Source organism: Pseudorca crassidens, chromosome 3 (assembly GCF_039906515.1).
Source record: "Pseudorca crassidens isolate mPseCra1 chromosome 3, mPseCra1.hap1, whole genome shotgun sequence".
NCBI lineage: Eukaryota > Metazoa > Chordata > Mammalia > Artiodactyla > Delphinidae > Pseudorca > Pseudorca crassidens.
The window spans coordinates 153,476,841-153,495,766 of record NC_090298.1 but is presented as its reverse complement, the minus strand read 5'-3'; the positions used below and the strand labels follow the sequence as shown (position 1 = coordinate 153,495,766).

The 18,926-nt window shown below is 38.4% G+C and overlaps 1 protein-coding gene across 3 annotated transcripts; it reads left to right on the top strand.

Moving 5' to 3' along the window:
* Positions 1-1,174: 1,174 nt before the first annotated feature.
* MAT2B (methionine adenosyltransferase 2 non-catalytic beta subunit) lies at positions 1,175-17,083 on the top strand. 3 transcript variants are annotated; one of them, XM_067732916.1, is made up of 8 exons: positions 1,189-1,344; positions 1,720-1,910; positions 9,317-9,511; positions 10,847-10,961; positions 11,154-11,306; positions 13,908-14,101; positions 15,327-15,440; positions 15,959-17,083. In XM_067732916.1, exons 2-8 carry the CDS (start codon positions 1,824-1,826, stop codon positions 16,127-16,129), a joined length of 1,029 nt encoding a protein of 342 aa, XP_067589017.1. In that variant the 5' UTR covers positions 1,189-1,344; positions 1,720-1,823; the 3' UTR covers positions 16,130-17,083. The 3 variants fall into 3 exon arrangements, with proteins under 3 accessions (XP_067589019.1, XP_067589017.1, XP_067589018.1); XM_067732918.1 differs by lacking the exon at positions 1,720-1,910 and having other exon boundaries at positions 1,175-1,344; XM_067732917.1 differs by lacking the exons at positions 1,189-1,344; positions 1,720-1,910 and adding an exon at positions 3,584-3,743.
* Positions 17,084-18,926: the final 1,843 nt, after the last annotated feature.

Here is an 18,926-nt window from a genome sequence, read left to right as displayed (position 1 = left end):
GCTTAAAATGCTTGTTAGCATATAATGTTATCAGTCTTTATTTTAGCCATTCTGTTAGGTATGTATCTCAGTGTGATTTTAATGTTCATTTCCCTGATTTTGAGCATCTTTTTATGCGATTATTGGCCATGATGTCTTTACTTTGTCAAGTGTCTGTTCAAAACATGTCCATTTTAGAAATGATTTTTTAAAAACTATTGAGTTGTAGGAGTTTTTTAAGTATTCTGAATATGTCCTTTTCAGATATATGTATCAAGATTATTTTTCCCAGTCTGTTTTATTTTTCTTAATATTGTCTTTTGATGAACAGAAGTTTTAAATTTTGATGAATTTTAATTTATCAATTAAAAAAATTGTATATTCTTCATCACTTACAGACCCTCTATATGCCTCATACAGTTTACCACATGCTGTGTACTCTGAGTAGAATATAAAGAGTTAAGTGACTTTTTTTAAAGCTCTATCTGAATGGCAAGTTTTTGTTGGTTGTTCTTAAATTGTTACAGAGCCTTAATCCAGAAGAGTGGTTCAAAATTTAACTGAGCATATTCATCACCCTTGAAATTGTTAAAAATCGGATTGCTGGGCTCCACTTGATTGTGTTTCATGGGTTCTCTGGTGTTGGCAGGTCTGGGAATCACTGATCTAATAGTCCTTAAAGCTCGGCCAAACTTAAGGCTACTCCACCTACCATTTCCTCAAACAGAGGGCAGGACACTGTTCATGGAAATAACCTGTTGCGTTTTAATTTCCACATATTGTTACCACCAGTGCCTTTTACCGTCCTTTGAAATAGTTAATTAGAAAGCACTGGTTGGGAAAGCACTGGCGAACTTTACCAAACGGATTCTATTGTAACAAGGCATAACTCAATAAAATATTTCAGAACAGAAATCAGTTGCATAGTCTGTGTGCTTTCCAACTGCTGGCTCTTGCTTTTCTTTTGCAAGAGAAAACTGCAACAAGTTTTCACAGGAAGTTTTTGTTGTTACATCTTTATTTCTTAAAAAAAAAAAAAGTTGGTTTTCCTAATGGTTTTGATAATGGACCTTCATTTGGCTGGCAATAAAACATGAAACTTCTCATTGGGTATTTTCAAGATTGCCACGGGGAATCAGCTGCCAGTTTACTGCAGTGTGGAAAACTGCACGAGATTCTGGGATTGGACTCAAAATGCTAATTTCAAAGGTCGAGTGAAGCTGTGGCTCACGTTTTCCCGTGCCTGCGCTCTCTGCAGGCAGAACAAAGACCCAGCCCGAGGAGGCAGAGGCAGAGACCCATCTTAAATCTTTTTCCTGAGATAATTTTGGAATCATGCCTGAAATGCCGGAGAACATGGAACAGGTAAGAGTTAGCTATTCAAGAAAAGAAGCATTCTGGAGTTAAGAGTTTCTTTAAAAGAATCCCAATGAATGTCTGGTAAAAGCTGAAAGGGTGTGTAAAAAAACAAATAAGTGTCATTCATTTCTTTAAAACGTGTAACTTTGGGACTTGGAATAATAAAGCAACTTTAATTATTGACGCTGTATGGAGAGCTCAACTAAGTCTCAATTGACAAAAATAAAATCCAAAACAGAACAGCAGTTTCATTTATCAGATTAAATGCAGTGATGTAGGTGAAGGTTCTATATAAATAACGATTTTTATCTATAGTTGTGTGCTCCAGCCTTTCTTTGTCTTGGCATGAAATGAATCTGCTAACCTAACTTTTATCTCCAGATTGCTGTCGTTAAATTTATAGACTTAGCCACCACAGGAACTTGGATATTGTCTGTATAACAGTGGCGTTTTTATTCACAAAGAAACTTCCATTTTTAAAAAGAATGATTAAAACCCATACACGAACATGTGCCCCTGGAACCATACCCACGTTTTATCTGGCAAACATGAAACCAGATCCTCAAACGCAGGCAAGTAAAGTCTATTTGTTCCTCACTCTAGATAAAGCTGCTCTGAGACCCAAAATGCTAATTGCATATGCCTGACCTTAAACCGTTTTCGCGTTGAACACATTTTTTTTTTTTCCTGGAAAGATCAGACTGCATCACACGTTGCAACTAGAAACTTCACAAAAATTCCCGCTTCTTAAAGAGAGGAGGATCAAGAGGATCTTGAAACCGCTCCCCCAAAACCCACCCACACATTTTCTTTGTTGTTTGCAGATTATGCATGGTTTAGTGTTTGGGGCATTCCTCTCAAGGACTCTAAGTAATGCTAAATTGATTAACAGCCTGGATTAAAACAAAAATTGAAAAGTGGGGGGCCTCAGGCTGTCTTCTGTTACTGTTCTAAAGAAACTTTATGCTTATGCAAATAAGGAAATGAGTTCTTGTTGGGGGTTGGGTAGGAAGGAAAGTCACGGGACTCAGATGGGGAAAAAAAATTTTAAAGGCTGCTTAGCGTTGAGCTCTAAGATTAAACCAAAAAAAGGTTTATGAAAATAATGTCGTTTTAGAAAGATCCAAACAGTAATCACGTTTGCGGGCGACTTCTAAGGTCTTGGTATCCTGTATGCCTGGACAAGAACGCTGAAGACCGTTCGGTGAAAAGTTGGCGAAACCTATGTGGTCCATGCTCTGGTTCCCCCCCACCCCCCGAGTAAATTTCATAAGCATCTCGGCTGGCGGGGGGCTTTTCGGGTTTGAACTGGAAGAGAAATCAGTTGCAATTAAGTGCTCAACGCTTAGAGCTGTCTTCGTTACTTTAAAAAAGCGCGATCCAGGTGGTAGAAGGTTCAGTATTACTATATTCCCCTGGTTCCTTTAATTTTCCTTGGTAGCGGAGGTTCGGCTCGTGTAGCCCGACGCTGCAGCCTGTAAGGCGGTGCTTCTCAAGGGCTGATCTGGACTCCCGTTAAATCTACCAGAAGTCCCAGGCTTTACTACCACAGCTCATTCTGCAATTACTGGTAAGGTCCGAGAATCTGCGTTTGGGAGAGGTACCCAAATAATTCATCCCCCAGCCTCCCACATCTTTTTATTTTTAACTAGTCAAAATTAGTTTGAGATCTTTGGAATTTCACACGTACTACTTTTTAGCATCCCGGAAAGACAAATGGGTTCTTGGGGTGTTAATGACTCAGATACCAACACTTTTATTTTTATTCCAGTGTCTTTCTAAATCTCTCAAACACTCTTAATGCTCTAGAGACACTGGTCCATTGTGCTTCCTCCCCTCCCCCTCACCCCCCCCGCCTCCCCCCCTCCCACCATGACTTTAAAATATTTTATCCCACTTTATGTATGTAATAGATTCTTATGCAGTAGATTCTTATGCACTGCTCAAGTCTAGGCGATCCAATTCAATCCTTACCTAGTCTAGAAGGAAAAACACACAAAATAAACAACTCGTCCTTCCCCCCACCCCCACCCCCGCCCCCGCCCCCGCCCCCGGCCCCAAAACAAAACTCGCATTCCTTGCTTAAGACCAGGGCCTTTGTTTCCCTTTAAGAGTTGGCGCGTGGGCTGGGAGCGTCCCGAGCGCGCCAGTCCCCTTTCTGGGGCGTCGGCGGAGCGTGGCCAATCAAGGGTTGCGGTCTTGGCGGCGGAAGCCGGAAGCGGTGAGCGGGGGCTGGCCCGGACTTAGGGGAGGCGGGCCGAGGGCTTTAGAGCTGCGGACCGCGGCGATCTTGGGCTGGGGGAAGTGGCGGTCGCTGCGGCGGCGGCGCCAAGACGGCGGGCATGGTGGGGCGGGAGAAGGAGCTTTCTATTCACTTTGTTCCCGGGAACTGCCGTTTGGTGGAGGTGAGGGAGTCGGCCCGGGTCTTGGGGCGGGGAGGGGAGGTGCGTATCGTAGGAACTGAGTGCGCGGAGGTGACGAGTCTTGCAGCGGGCGCTGGAGTGGTTTTCCAGACGCCTCCTGCCGGAGTCGGAGGCCCCGGGCGGCGAGGGCGGCGCCGCCGAGTTTGTTTACTTCGGTGCACACCCTTCTGTGTTTTCTTTTTTCAGCCGCTGTGACGGGAAAAGAGTAGGTCGGGTTTCAGTTTCGACTCTCCTGTCTCCCCTCTCGGGAACGGAGAGGGGTTTTCAGAGCTGTTTCAGTTTTGATTATTTCTAAATTTCTTTTTCATCCTTTGTTCGTATCCTTTGGTCTTAACTGTTCGTATCTCTAAGAAAGAAGGGGCCAGGTGGCTTTTCAGAAATAATAACAGGTTTGGAGTTGAAAAGTTACTGAACTCGTCACTGTGTTATACACTTTACATGCATTATTTACTTTAGTTCTCATATTTATGACATACTCGTTTTGTTCCATTTTACAGATAAGAAAATTGAGGCTTAGAGGGCGAGTCCTTGGCCCAAGTTCATTCAGTAAGATTGCAGCCGGGATTCAAATACAGATCTATTTGAACCACTACGGAGGTTGCATAAACGAAAGCTACTACTGTGTTTGGAGAGCCTCCATTCTCTCCTGTTTAATTCCAGGCCCCCCAGCATTCATCAGTCCACAGAGTGTATCTAGCACTGGGGATAGGAAGATGTTAATGCCCAGACCAACATATCTTAAGGATATAAGAGAGGACGTAGGTGATGGCTATTTTGATTATGCAGAATTCTTACGCCTTCAAAATATAGCAGATTTAGTGTTTCAAATCGTTTTGGTATTTGGGGGGTAAGGTTAGAATAATGGGCAATTTAAACCTCTCTTTTGTTCCTGTGTACCCCAAACAATGCTGAGTACTGTAATGTTACATATTGTTTGTTTATGTCAGTGTATATGCGCACATGTATGTATATACAGCTTAATCAGTTTTCACAGTAGGAGTTCAGTAGACTAATGAAAATGGATTTTCCTTCAGTAAAATTGCACAACCAAAAGCTTGGCACATATTTGCTGCTCTCAAAACTGGAATTAAAACTTGCTCGTGTCTTATAGTTTATGTCTGAGAAATAGACTGTAGTGGTTCCTGTTAGTAATACTGGCTGTGGGGTACAATAGGATGCCAGTAGGAGTTAGACAAGTGTCACCTAGGTATCTAAAGTTTTTTAAAGTCCAGGAGTATCTCCTCATAGATCTGCCTCAAGGGGAATGTTGTAAGAATCATATAAATCAGTGTGAAGCTTTGCCAAATTGAAGAGGTTCTAAAAATAGCAAAGTATAATTACATTTACCACTAACATTTAAGAAGATCCCTCTTTAGACACTTGTTTTGTTTCACTCTTGACTTTTTCTAAGACATTTTTTAGTAGAAGTTAATCCAAGTGTGCTCAAGTAGAAACCTCTGTTCCAGAGTACTGTTTAGACCATTTTGAAAGAGCCATTTATCTTCCATTACCTGTACAATTTGGTATTATTTGATTTGATGGCGTAATAAGAGCTACAGCTCTTCGTTTATTTATATGCGTTTACTTTTTCAAGTTTTTTTTTGGGAGGGGGAGGTGTCTGTAAATCTGGTCACCTGAAGTTACTGAATTCTGTACATCTAAGAGTTTATAGGATAAGAGGCACATATGTTCAGGGCAACTTAAAGTGGTGTTTAATATTCCTGACCCATAAGAATAAAAATTGCGAAACAGACTTTTCAGGCAGACAGAGTATCTTCAACTCTTAATTCTTTGGGTTAACAAGACAGCTTTTTGTTCCTCTATTCAGAGTTCCTTGAAGTGTTTGGACATTCCTGTGTTTTGCAGAACTAAAGTAATTTACAGAGTAATGGTCCAAAATAATTTTTAGAGGACTATTTCTCCTCTTTTAAAAAGAAAAAAATCAAAATAGTGTGCTTTAAGAAGCTTCAGGTAGAGTCAAATATAGAAGAGATAGTTTTGTTTGGCCTCTTTTAATTTCAGAGTGATGCGTATTTTATTTGCTAACCACCAATAAACTTGCAGTCCAAATGAAAACATCTTGTTGGGCTCGTATACTGGTGACAAAAGGTGCTCATTGAGTCTCTAGAGAGAACTATATGAAAAGAGGATAAGTTACTTTAAGTAAATGAACCTTCTTTCACTCTATTCAGATCCTTCTGTGGTAAGGATAATATGGAATTGTAGGACTGTAAAGCTGGAAGAGCCTTAGGCATCTTTTCCAAATGCCTCATTTCACCAGTGAGGAGTTAGATCAATAGAGATGGAGTAACTTCTCAATGCCACAGAGTGTGGGAGTTAGATCAATAGAGATGGAGTAACTTCTCAATGCCACAGAGTGTGGTTAATCATCATGAAACCGAGTATAAGTTCAAAGGATTGAGACAAAACTCAGTATGTATTTTGCTGGATGATAGAAGCAAAAGGGCCCAAGTTCTGTTTCCAACCTTTTCCGTTTTACTCTGGGCAAGACCTTTAACATCTGTAGACAAGGTTCCTCACTTCGGAAGTGATATCTGCCCTGCCTGTCTAATAGGACTCCTCCTGTGGTCAAAAGGTATGATGTAGGTTTATATAACACATGATAGTTTTCAAATATAAGATTGTGCAGAATCATTTGTTTCAGAAAATGCTTGTACTTTAGATCTCTGATTTTTTTTTTTTTTTTTTTTTTTGCGGTACGCGGGCCTCTCACTGTTGTGGCCTCTCCCGTTGCGGAGCACAGGCTCGGGATGCGCAAGCCCAGCGGCCATGGCTCACGGGCCCAGCCGCTCCGCGGCATGTGGGATCTTCCCGGACCGGGGCACGAACCCGTGTCCTCTGCATTGGCAGGCGGACTCTCAACCACTGCGCCACCAGGGAAGCCCGATCTCTGCTCTTTTAACGTAGAAAATTCTTGAGCATTGACATCTGACCACTAGGTAACACGGACAGTTTCATATTTTCTTCCAGGGACCTTACATATTATCCCAGGGTATAAGGATGTAAGATTGTATTTTTTCCATGCAACCCCCATCCTTTTTTAAAGTTAAGTGGTATTATATTCCCTAAAGAGCATTGCTGTGCTTGTAACTTAATACTGTATTTCATCAAATCTAAGATGCTCTCAATTATAAGATTATCTGGGCTCTTATTTTAAGATGCACTAAAAAGCAAAAAACACTGCCAAACCATCTTTATTTCATTCATTTAACAGAGATGATAAATGAGGAAAAAATGTGCTTCACAGAATCAGTGAAGTACCTAGAGATCTTATTTTACTGTTTAAGAATTTTGTGGTTACTGCAAGCATGATGCTTGTTCTTTAACTACTTCTTCTAGTTTTCCTTTTTAAGGGGGAAAATGGGGAAGATGTCGCTGCTAGAAAGGCAGATGGCAGTTTTTTGACTTCTTTGATTAAGAGCTATCTTTAGGAAGGTCTTGGACTTTCCTGGAGTTCTCAAAATTCCGTTTCCAAATCACCAGCATCAGCACCTGGAAACTTGTTACAAAGGCAAATTACGAGGCCTCATTCCAAATGTACTTGATCTGAAAGCCTTCCAGTCGATTCCTGTCCTCAGCGTATAAAGCCTGTGAACCACTGATCTAAGAACTCTTGTCTATTCCTTTCCTTCTTAAGAGTGAAGTGAGAAACTTAGAAGAAACCAGATCATAGGTCTGTTATAGTATTTTCCCAGGGATCTTTATCCTGTGTAAATTGTTTTCTGATCGTATCTCTACTAGACTTGACATGTTTTAACCTCTTTACAATTAGAATCTTTGTAGAGTTGTTTTCTTGCCAGAAATTCAGAGAAAATATTTTGCTGGCTGAAATCCTTGTTTTTATAGATCATTTGGCTTAGAGGCAAGTTTTGCAACAGAGAGCATAGATGAATTTTTCTCTAACTTCTAAAATGTCTTGAAATTGGTTGAACTAAGGAAAAAATATCTTTAAGAACTACCTTTGTACTGTCTCTGTCAGCTCTTTCATTTCAGGTTTTTCATATGCTAGAAATACTTGATTTGGGTGGCCTTTTTAAAAAAAATGTATAGTCTTCTAAGTTAGCTGAATTGAGGGCTAGGAAAAAAAAGTCTTTTTGTGTGCACAAAAAAGGTTATTGCGTGCGTGCATATTTAAGATTTTTGACAGCTCAGAATTAGGTGACTATAACAACATCTGAAATTTAAAAGGACTCAAGTTGATAAAATTTAATAAAACTTTTTGTTGTTTTTTAATAGTAAATGTTGACTTAATTCAAGAGTCTGAGGAAATTCGGTGTTACCTATCTTGGGAAGAAGGGAAAGTTCTATGTAAACATAGAACTTAAATTGTTTCTTAAATAGTAGTTCCTTTTTAATTTCAGTCTGTGAGGAATTTTTCCTTTCACAATAGCAGCACAGACGAGTTCCTCTATCTTTGTTTATTTGTTTTAACTGGTCTAAATAGGTAAATTAAGAGTTAATGCAGGAATATGGATGGTGGTGGTGGTATGAATTGGGAGATTGGGATTGACATATATACACTAACATGTATAAAATGGGTAACTAATAAGAACATGCTGTATAAAAAATAAATAAAGTTTAAAAAAAGAATGTTATATGATGTGGAATCTAAAAAAATGATACAAATGAAAGTATTTCCAAAAAAAAAGAAGAGTTAATGCAGGAATATATTTACCAGTTTGGTTAAACTTAGAAAGAATGTTAGTGCTATAAGGACCAAATTTATTTTTCTTCTACATAAATTCCTGTGAAATGTGAATTCTCTAATTTAGACCTATCACAGTATGATAAAGTCAATGAGATTTGAAAAAAACCTTGAGATTAAAAACTGAAGACCAGAAATGTCAATTTGGAAACATATCAGCAGACCATAGCCCCAGTATTTAATCGGGCCATAAAGTAAGTAAGCTTAGAACTAACTGCATTTTTATAAACGGAAGAACGTAATTGCTGTTTTTTACTAATTTGGACATCACTGATCGTAAAAATAAGCTTTTCCATTATTACCACAGGAAATCTAAATCTATTTGACTAGGTGATTCCTTGCAGTATCATCTTAGGTTCTTTTTCTTGCGTAAGATTATTAAAACTTTTTTAAAATAAATTTATTTTATTTTTTATTTTTGGCTGCATTGGGTCATCGTTGCTGCACGCGGGCTTTCTCTAGCTGCGGTGAGCGGGGGCTGCTCTCCGTTGCAGTGCGCGGGCTTCTCATTGCAGTGGCTTCTCTTGTTGCGGAGCACGGTCTCTAGGTGCACAGGCTTCAGTAGTTGTGGCTCTCGGGTTCTAGAGTGCAGGCTCAGTAGTTGTGGCGCACGAGCTTAGTTGCTCCCTGGCAAAACTTTTTCTTAAGTGACACACTTACCCATGCATTTTGATTAATCTTTGTTCTAACTTAAGAATTGGCTTATAGATTGGGCAAGGAAGCATACAATTAAGACTTTTGAAGTATTTAGTGAATGAAAATGGTGGCTGATTTCGTTGAGAGACTATTTTCAAATTAAACAATCCTTTTCCACCCCCTTCACGTTTAGGAGGAAGTTAACATCCCCAACAGGCGGGTTCTGATTACTGGTGCCACTGGGCTTCTTGGCAGAGCTGTTTACAAAGAATTTCAACAGAATAATTGGCATGCCGTTGGCTGTGGTTTTAGAAGAGCAAGACCAAAATTTGAGCAGGTTAATCTCTTGGATTCTAATGCAGTTCATCACATCATTTATGATTTTCAGGTATGGTTTATTTTAACACGTAAGTTAACTATTAATAATTGTCTGGATGACTTGAAAAATGCTCTTGTTCTCAAGGAAGTTATTGTACTTAAAGCTCTAACATATTAAGCAACAGTAATATATACTGCACTTTTTTTTGGCATGGATAAGAATATGTCATCCTTATAAAAGATTAGGTTGAGACATAGGTTGACAAAAGGCAGAAAATGAAGCATTTTGTAAAATGCTTATGTTTGTGAAGTATTCTTCTAAGTACTACTTTCTATGCAAATCCTTTCTTAATATTATCTGTAAACCTTACAACACTGCAAAATATTCTCATTTGCATTTTAGAGATCACAAAGGCAAGAGTGGTTAAACCACTTGTTGGCGATGGTCACAGAAGACTTAACAGAAAAATTTAGATTCTGTTACACCTCTGATCAAATCAGAAGTTCAGATTCTTTCTAAAAATATGATCCAAGGAAAACCTGCATCAGAATCACTTGGAAAACTTGTTCTTAGGTTTCACTCTCAGAGATTTTCATTCAATAAGTGTGTGGTGGGGCCTGGGATCTACATTTTAAGAACCATCCCAGCTTATGCACACTTAAGTTTGAAAACAGCTCTCAGATCATGCTTCCTCAAGCAATTGCTGAGAAGGAGGAAGTTGGGTGAGTGGGTACACGAGCCCTGCATGTCACTCATCTTCCCAAATCTTAGCTCTTACTCAGCTCCTCTGGGAAGTAGGTGCCCCTTCTCTACAAGGGACCCTCTGCATTCCTCTGTCCTGATATAGGTCATATGATATTGAAACAGTCTCTTTACATATCTGTCTTTTGCATTAGATTGTGAAATCCTTGCTTCTCGCAGGGTGCTTAGCGTATAGGTGGCATACTTAAATGCTCAACTGGGAATACAAGTTTTATGGATGGTTAATCTTTAAATGACTGGTTTAAGAGATTGGAATTTATGAATTTAATTTGCAATTGATATTCCTCTCCCTTTACCATAGACTTATTAAGTATTTAGATCATGTTAATTCCATAAATGATCGCTCTTTTCTCCCACCCAGATTAGGGGGATGAAGCTTCTTTTGATTTAAAAGCATGGTTGTCAACAAGAGTTGTGTCTGATTTTGCCTGGGGATTGCTAAATTGCTCTTTGCCTTTCAGGAAGTTTGAACGTTGAAACAGGGAAGTGTGACAAAACTACATTAAAAATTACAATGATTCTTTAGTTGAAGGAATGTCGATTTAATAAACATTTTCTATGAATTAATTTACTGTTGGAAGGCTACAGTTCTTTTGTTTTATTCCTTTTTGGGTTAAAAACACATCAATGCTGAACTCCCAGCCCCATGTCATAGTACATTGTGCAGCAGAGAGAAGGCCAGATGTTGTCGAAAATCAGCCGGATGCTGCTTCTCAACTTAATGTGGATGCTTCTGGGAACTTAGCAAAGGAAGCAGGTAATGATGTCTTTATAAAATCTGCATAAGATATTGAGTGATCGCTGAGTTTGTAAAGATTAAACTTTTTAGATGGTTTATAAAAGATTTGTTATATATATGATGAATAAGCTGTTACAAATTCCAGTGAACAGTAATGTCATGTAGTAATTTAATAGATTCTTTTCTTTCTGTCTTTTTTTTTTTTTGTAGCTGCAGTTGGAGCATTTCTAATCTACATTAGCTCCGATTATGTTTTTGATGGAACAAACCCACCTTATAGAGAGGAAGACATACCAAGTCCCCTAAATCTATATGGCAAAACAAAATTAGAAGGAGAAAGGGCTGTCCTGGAGAACAATTTAGGTAAGACACATCTCTTTAGCCCTGTACGTGACTGCTTTTGAGGATTCCTTTTTGTTTATGATGTATATATATGTTTCTAATTAAAAAAAATTAGTCGAGGAACATAAATCACTGGAGAAAAACTAGGGAATGCAGTTAATAAAAAAGAAAAATAAGAATTCTCGAAATCCTGAAGAATTTATGAATCCTTCCAGACTTTTTCCAGTATCAGTGGGTACAGGAATGTCGTTAAAGAAAACAAATCATACACTACAAATTTTTGTAATCTTTCAAAAAACGGGTCAATATCATTTTTCTTGGATTGCGGTATTCTGTTATTTGTATGGTTTTTCTTTTTTCCTGTGTGTTTGTGTATATATATGCAAACATAAATGTACTGATTATAAAAAGTATACCCTCCTTGAAAAAGTTTTTAAAAACATTTAAAATTGTAAAGAGTTCTCTCAATACTCCCTCAGAGAGAGAAGCACCAACTGTGCTTATGTATGGAAGTATTTTTTTGAATTTTTAAACCTGTGTGCACGTTGTTTTGTAACCTGGTTTTTCTCCCCCCCATGTACATGCATTTCAGTTCTTAAGGAGCCATCTCTGGAATATCTTTTTCATATCAGTAGCTGCATAATATTTGACTTAATGATCCCCTGCACTAAAACTCCTGCCTCAGACTGTACTACATCCCTGAGAAGCATCCCCTAGTATATATACATACTAACACATTTGGGGGTTTTTTTGTGTGTTATAAATTATCCTTTGGAAATCATCCTTGAATATATTATCAATATATAGCTGACCCTTGGACAGTGCAGGGATTAGGGTTGCCAATCCCTGCATAGTGGGAAATCCATTTACTCCTCAAAGACTTACTCACAGCCTACTATTGACTGAAGCCTTACTAAAACATAAACAATCGATTTACACATATTTTGTGTGTTATATGTATTTTTTTTAAATATAATTCCCAGGACAGTCACGTCTTTAACCTTTCCTTTCTTCTCTCTCTCTCTCTTTCTTGGCTGTGTTGGGTCTTCGTTGCTGCATGCGGGCTGTCTCTAGTTGCGGTGAGCAGGGGCTACTTTTCGTTGCGGTGCGCAGGCTTATTGCGGTGGCTTCTCTTGTTGCGGAGCACAGGCTCTAGGCGTGTGGGCTTCAGTAGTTGTGGCACATGGGCTCAGTAGTTGTGGCTTGCGGGCTCTGGAGTGCAGGCTCAGTAGTTATGGTGCGTGGGTTTAGTTGCTCCATGGCATGTGGGATCTTCCTGGACCAGGAATCCAACCTGTGTCCCCTGCACTGGCAGGCGGATTCTTAACAACTGCGCCACCAGGGTACTCCCATTGTTGTCTTATATGATACAAAACACTATAGGTGTTACACGTGTTACTAACACTACACATCAAAAATGAAAAGACAGTGTGAGAAGAAATTTGTAATTATTTACAGGTATGATTCAGGCGTTGATAAGGAAGAAGCAGTAATATGATTGCTTTATGGTAGCCTAGTGTAATCGATATGATTGTTTAATGGTAGCCTAGCCTATACACTAATGAATGAATCTTTGTAAAATTTAAATGACATATACAGTATTACAGTCATATTCATAATAGTGTTAGAAATACTGGTATATTTTTTTCTAAAACCACTTACCTGTGTGGTAGACTGATATAGAATTTCTCCAATTATGAGAGAGAAGAGAGGCATGCTGTATAGTAATGTAACTCTTGGAAAACAAAGTTATAAAACAGTAAGAAAACTAACACGTTATTAATTTTATATTAAAGGTCACTCACCTTATGCCTATGTAAGGATAGGCTGTCCACTTCAAGTCTTGTACATGATGTGCTACATGAAAAAAATCCACATATAAATGGATGCCACAGTTCAAACCTGTGTTGTTCAAAGGTCGTCTGCAGCTGCACAATAAGTTAATTTAATTTTAAATAGTTTTTTTAAAATTTCAGTTAAAGCGTTAATTATTTAAACTGTTGTAACCCCTCAGTATTGACCAACATAAAATCGAAATACTTCATAATTCCTTAGTCTGTTTTCAAGGACTATGGTGAACACTCATATACCCTTTATATAGATTCACCAGTTGTTAATGTTTTGCCACGTGTTTTATATGTACACTCTTTTCTTCCTGAACTCATAGAGAATTAGTTGAATTTCACTCTGAAATACTTCACTGTGTATCTTCAAGAAGGATGTTCTTCACATAATTACGATGCAGTTATCACACTTAGAAAATTTAACATTAATACAATACAGTCTGTGTAGGAATTTTGTCCCAGTAATGTCCTTTATCGCATTTATTTTTTAGGCACAATCAAGGATCACCTGTTGCATTTAGTTGTCATGATCAGTTTTATTTTTAATGGCCACAATAATGAAGAAATTATTTAATTAATATAATTATAAAAAATAACCCACATGACAGAGACACTTAAAAATATTCAGGATCACATTTGTTAAATAGGTGAGCTGTGTCATTTTGGTATATTGCAAGTTTTCTGCGATGATGTCGTTTAAATCTGCACACTTTGATCTTATAGCAAGACTTAAGAACCAGTCAGCTTTGAAGTATTACCTGCTTTTATTACTCTGTAGGAGCTGCTGTTTTGAGAATTCCTGTTCTGTATGGAGAAGTTGAAAAGCTTGAGGAAAGTGCCGTGACTGTTATGTTTGATAAAGTGCAGTTCAGCAACAAGTCTGCGAACATGGACCACTGGCAGCAGCGGTTCCCCACACACGTCAAAGATGTGGCCACTGTGTGTCGTCAGTTAGCAGAGAAGAGGATGCTGGTGAGAATCTAAGTGCTTTTTTTAAATTATTATTATTAATTTATTTTTATTTTTGGCTGTGTTTTGTCTTCGTTGCTGCGAGCGGGCTTTCTCTAGTTGCGGTGAGCGGGGGCTACTCTTTGTTGCGGTGCGCAGGCTTCTCATTGCAATGGCTTCTCTTGTTGCAGAGCATGGGCTCTAGGCACGCGGGCTTCAGTAGTTGTGGCTCGCAGGCTCTAGAGCGCAGTTTCGATAAGTTGTGGCTCATGGGCTTAGTTGGTCTGCAGCATGTGGGATCTTCCCGGACCAGGGCTCAAACCCGTGTCCCCTGCATTGGCAGGCGGATTCCTAACCACTGCGCCACCAGGGAAGCCCTCTAAATGCTTTTTAAAAACTTAACAAGGACACCAAACAAAAGTAGTTCAGATAGTAGGCTGTATTTATGAATAATAAAAGTATTCTGCTGTTAACGTTTGATTTTATTTCTCAAATACTGTAGACCCCATCTGTCACTCTCTTATTGCAAGATAACTGAAAACTGGTATTTTTCTTCGGGTAACAAAATAATCTCCTAATGTCTTTTAAGAAGACTGTCTTAAATAATGTCTATTTTAAGATTTAGGTAGTGGCAGAGAAGAAGCTACATAGGGATTTATCATTTCAGCCAGTGTAAGAATAATTTGTAATTGTTTTTGGATATTTGAATAGTAGTTCATTTTAAGCATTTGAAAAAATAGAATATCCACAGAAAGAAAGATTAGAGAGTGATTTATTTTAGAATATTAATAGTAGCATGACTTTTTCTAATACATCAAAATTTATATATTTTTTAAAAAAAATATGTACCATGACAATTTTTAAGGATGTTATGACCAATTAGCTCATCTTGAAAAATGGTTCTGTTAAGTTTTGGTTTTAGCTTCTTAGGATAGTTGGAAATACTTGTTAAATTGGCCTGTGTTTCATAAAAATCTGTAATCATTTTAGGATTCCCACTAAATAAAATTGGAACTACTTATACTTTTATTTAAAAAAATTCTTAAGGCTAAATTCTAGAAATTGCTTTTCTGGTTTAGCTGGGGATATTTATAGGAATTTGATTTTAGATATCTTGTGTATAGCATTCCAGAAAGGAGCGATGCATTTTATTTCCTGAACCTGTTTAAGTTAGTTTTCTTGTCAAACTTGCCATTCCACTCAACTCAAAAAGTTTGAAACCGTTTTGAATTTTTTGTGTCCTTGTCAGGATCCGTCAATTAAGGGAACCTTTCACTGGTCTGGCAATGAACAGATGACTAAGTATGAAATGGCGTGTGCAATTGCAGACACCTTCAACCTCCCCAGCAGCCACTTAAGACCGGTAAGTACATGGCATTTAAAACCTTCTTGCTGGGAATTCCCTGGCAGTCCAGTGGTTAGGACTTGGCCCTTCCACTGCAGGGCGCACAGGTTCAATCCCTGGTAGGGGAACTAAGATCCTGCAAGCCTTGAGGCGTGGGCAAGAAAAAAAAACCAAGCTAACCTTACTGTTTGGAAGTCCAGGTCTATCACTACAGTATGTACTATGGATAACATTTTTCTTGTTGTTTGGAAGTTTTGGATAACTTTATTTTCTGGCACTAATCAAAGTGAACTTTGCTTGTATTTTGGCAGTTTCTATTGTTAATTTTCTCTAAATTACCATGTATAAAGAAGCCCATGAGTATTGGTGAAGTTTATAGAAAAAGTATTGTCTTGATTGTGGTGGACATTTTATTTATTTTTCCAGGGATCAAATCTGATTTCTTGCACCGAGGGCAAGAGGGCAAAGGGAAGTAGCGAATATAAAACTTCAGCCTGAGGCTTCTTATTTTTGATTTTTTTGTTTTTGTTTTAAAGATAACTGACAGTCCTGTCTTAGGAGCACAACGTCCAAGAAACGCTCAGCTTGACTGCTCCAAATTGGAGACCTTAGGCATTGGCCAGCGAACACCATTTCGAATTGGAATCAAAGAATCACTCTGGCCTTTCCTCATTGACAAGAGATGGAGACAAACGGTCTTTCATTAGTGTATGTGTGTTGTTGTTGTTTTTTTTAAAGGAGAAGTCAAGTATGTGGCACTTTTTAAAGAAAAAAGGAAATAGTTTTGTATGAGTGCTCTTCAATTGTGACTCATGATCTTTCAGGTAAATGATGCTCTTGCACTAGTGAAACTGTCTGAGGAAACCAAGGGCAGTAATGCCTTGTTTGGAGTAATGAGTTTTCTGTTTATCATTTTGTTCTGGCTTAACTTGCTGTTTGAATATAGTAAATTATGATTCTCAAATATTTGAGAGCCAGGATGAAACACATCTGCTGTAGACTTTTTTTTGGATGAAATGCATTGTTCATTCCTATAAATAACCCCTACATTTTCAGGACTTTTGTATCTGTTGATCCTTTTATGTTTTAAAGTATGTTAAATAGTATAAAAATCATTGGTGTTCATCATTTGCTTTGCTTGAGCTCAGATCAAAATGTTTGAAGAAAGAAACTTTATTTTTGCAACTTAAGTGTAGTTTTTATGCTTGAGATGTTTCAACTTGTTATGTATATCGGAACTCCTGCCGCTTGATGCCTCCTGCTTTTGTAGCAGTGAATGGTGAGCCTTTGAGAGAGAGAATGTGTGTATGTGTATGTATTTTTTTAATATATATGAAACTGTCCTTTTCACTCCATGTCACTAAGTGGTATTTCTTATGTGTGGTTATACTAATAGTAATGGGCCTTGTAAGTCTTTTGACCATTCATGAATAATAATAAATATGTACTGCTGGCATGGTAATGCTTAGTTTTCTTGTATTTACTTCTCTTTTTTAAATGTAAGGACCAGATATCTGAACTGTTGTTTTGTTGCTCTAATTTTTTACAATTACCTTCTTATCATGTAACATCTGATGCATATAAGAGAATATAGTTAATATACATTAAGATATAAAACACAATAATAAAATGAACCCTGGTGAACATACCACTTGAAATCTCGAATGTTACAGATATTGTGTTTACTTGTTGTGTCCACTGACTTTTTTTTTTTTTCTTTTTTTTTTGCTATACGCGGGCCTCTCACTGTTGTGGCCTCTCCCGTTGCAGAACACAGGCTCCGGACGCGCAGGCTCAGCGGCCATGGCTCACTGGCCCAGCTGCTCCGCGGCATGTGGGATCTTCCCAGACTGGGGCATGAACCCACGTCCACTGCATCGGCAGGCGGACTCCCATCCACTGTGCCACCAGGGAAGCCCACACTGACTTTTTTTTAATGGAAAGTAAATAACTATATACTCTTGTAATAGATTTACATAGAATGTTCCTTTTGAAGAATGCAGAGTATTTGAATGTGTTTTCTATACCAAGTGATATTCAGGTTGCCTTAGCCTCCACAATATTTTTGGTCCTTAATAAGGGAGCAGAAAGGTAGAGTAACTAGTGAGACTTGGCTTCTATTTGGAATTCAGTGTAAATCCTGGTTTCAGAATTTCCAGTTTCACTTGTGGAGTATTCTTTCCCTAGATATTATGATCTTATTTTCTCATTAGACAAAAAGTATTTGTTTCTGATTTCCTAATTTACTTAGAATTTGGGATTTAGAGAGCATCAGGTCTGGGTGATTTGATTAAAGCAGCAGTTCCCAAACCATGCTATGTTTTATTATTAACTAGGGAAATTTTACCGCTTCCTGGACCCACTGAAATAGAATTTCTGGAATTGATGCCTGCTAATGTAGTTTTAAATGTTCCCCAGGTTCTTCTAAGGTAGCCAGCCTGGCACCTGTATTTGGCAACCACTGACGCATTCTGGCTTGTCTTTTTAAGTTACTTCATTTCACATAGTACAGAATTCAAATTTTCAGAGTAAAAAAACTTCTTTCTCATCCTTCTCTACCCACTTACCTTTCATCTGTGGAAGAAACCAGTGTAGATAAGATTCTGGCACGTTTTCAGAGGCATTCTACCTGTATCAGAATATAGTCTCATGACATACATATTTGTGTTCATACGCTCACCATACTTTCTTTATTTACATAGTGTAACATACATTTTTCTGCACTTAGTGTTTTTTTCATTTACTATGCCTTAGAATTTATATAGTTATAAAGAATGTCTTTTTTTTTCTATTCATTTTGAAATTTCAGTCTCAGAAAAGTTGCCATAATACCATACAGAATGCCTGTAATCCCTTTTTCCAGATTCCCCAATTGTCAGCATTTAGCTGTATTTTTCCTATCATTTTCTCTTTCTCTTTTTTTTTTTTTTTTTTTTTTTTTTGCGGTACACGGGCCTCTCACTGTTGTGGCCTATTCCATTGCGGAGCACAGGCTCCGGATGCACAGGCTCAGTGGCCATGGCTCACGGGCCCAGCCGCTCCACGGCATGTGGGATGTGGGATCTTCCCAGACCGGGGCACGAACCCGTGTCCCCTGCATTGGCAGGCGGACTCTCAACCACTGCGCCACCAGGGAAGCCCTCTTTCTTTCTTTTACATATACACACAGGATACATGTATTTTCCCCTGAACCATTTATTTTATTATATTTTATGTTAAAAAAATTTATTCGGTTGTGCTGAGTCTTAGTTGCAGCAGGTGGGCTCCTTAGTTGCAGCTCGCTGGCTCCTTAGTTGCAGCAAGTGAACTCTTAGTTGCGGTGTGCATGTGGGATCTAGTTCCTTGACCAGGGATCATACCCGGGCCTCCTGCCTTGGGAGCACAGAGTCTTATCCACTGTGCCACCAGGGAAGTCCCTCCCTGAACCATTTAAGAGTAAGTTGGAGTCATGATGCCTAATCACCTACTTAGTATATAAACTTAAGGTATGTTTTTTAAAAGTAA

Bases quoted from the DNA above. Each gene is read 5' to 3' on its own strand.
- MAT2B (XM_067732916.1), top strand. From the start codon at position 1,824: ATGATTAAAACCCATACACGAACATGTGCCCCTGGAACCATACCCACG. The intron at 10,962-11,153 runs GTAATGATGTCT...TTTTTTTTGTAG, and splicing joins GAACTTAGCAAAGGAAGCAG to CTGCAGTTGGAGCATTTCTA. The intron at 11,307-13,907 runs GTAAGACACATC...ATTACTCTGTAG, and splicing joins TGTCCTGGAGAACAATTTAG to GAGCTGCTGTTTTGAGAATT.